Raw genomic sequence first — 529 nt, forward strand, 5'->3', positions numbered from 1 at the left:
GGAAAGAAGAAGAGGAAAGACAGAGAGAGAAACCCAGCCAAATGACAGAAAACAGAAGTTAAAATCCATCTTTTCTCTCCCAAAGAACAAGCTAGGACTCCTGGCATATCAAAAATTACATCCAAACATGTCCAAACACACATCCAAAAGTATCCTCCCTCACCTCATCATCCTTCTCCCAGGTTAGCGTGGGCGTGGGCGTGCCTATGGTGTAGCATTCCAGGTCTACCTCGCCGCCCACGATACCCATAGTGTCTCCACCCACGCCTCCTCCTAGTACGTTCTCTACCATGTCCTCAATAATAACGGGTGGGACTGGAAGGAACATATTTTTAATAATAACATTAAAACGTAATATCTTTTTTATTACGTCGGTAATAAAATATGCTAATGATGAAAGCAATAGCAATACTTATACAACATTAAAACTGACAACAATGATAACAACCATTATCTTTATTACAATCATCATCACTTAACAACAAAGTGATTTAGACATCAAAGGATCCTTAATTAACCATTAATACAG

The 529-nt window shown here is 39.1% G+C and overlaps 1 protein-coding gene across 1 annotated transcript in view; it reads right to left on the reverse strand.

Moving 5' to 3' along the window:
* Positions 1-529, reverse strand: part of LOC119594538 (hemicentin-1-like) — a gene marked incomplete in the record, with an annotated part of 42,784 nt that overhangs the window by 31,557 nt on the left and 10,698 nt on the right. The window contains 1 exon segment of the mRNA XM_037943570.1: positions 164-316. Within this exon segment, the coding sequence (XP_037799498.1) occupies positions 164-316 (153 nt within the window).

This window comes from Penaeus monodon, chromosome 34, assembly GCF_015228065.2.
Source record: "Penaeus monodon isolate SGIC_2016 chromosome 34, NSTDA_Pmon_1, whole genome shotgun sequence".
In the NCBI taxonomy this organism is placed as follows: Eukaryota; Metazoa; Arthropoda; class Malacostraca; order Decapoda; family Penaeidae; genus Penaeus; species Penaeus monodon.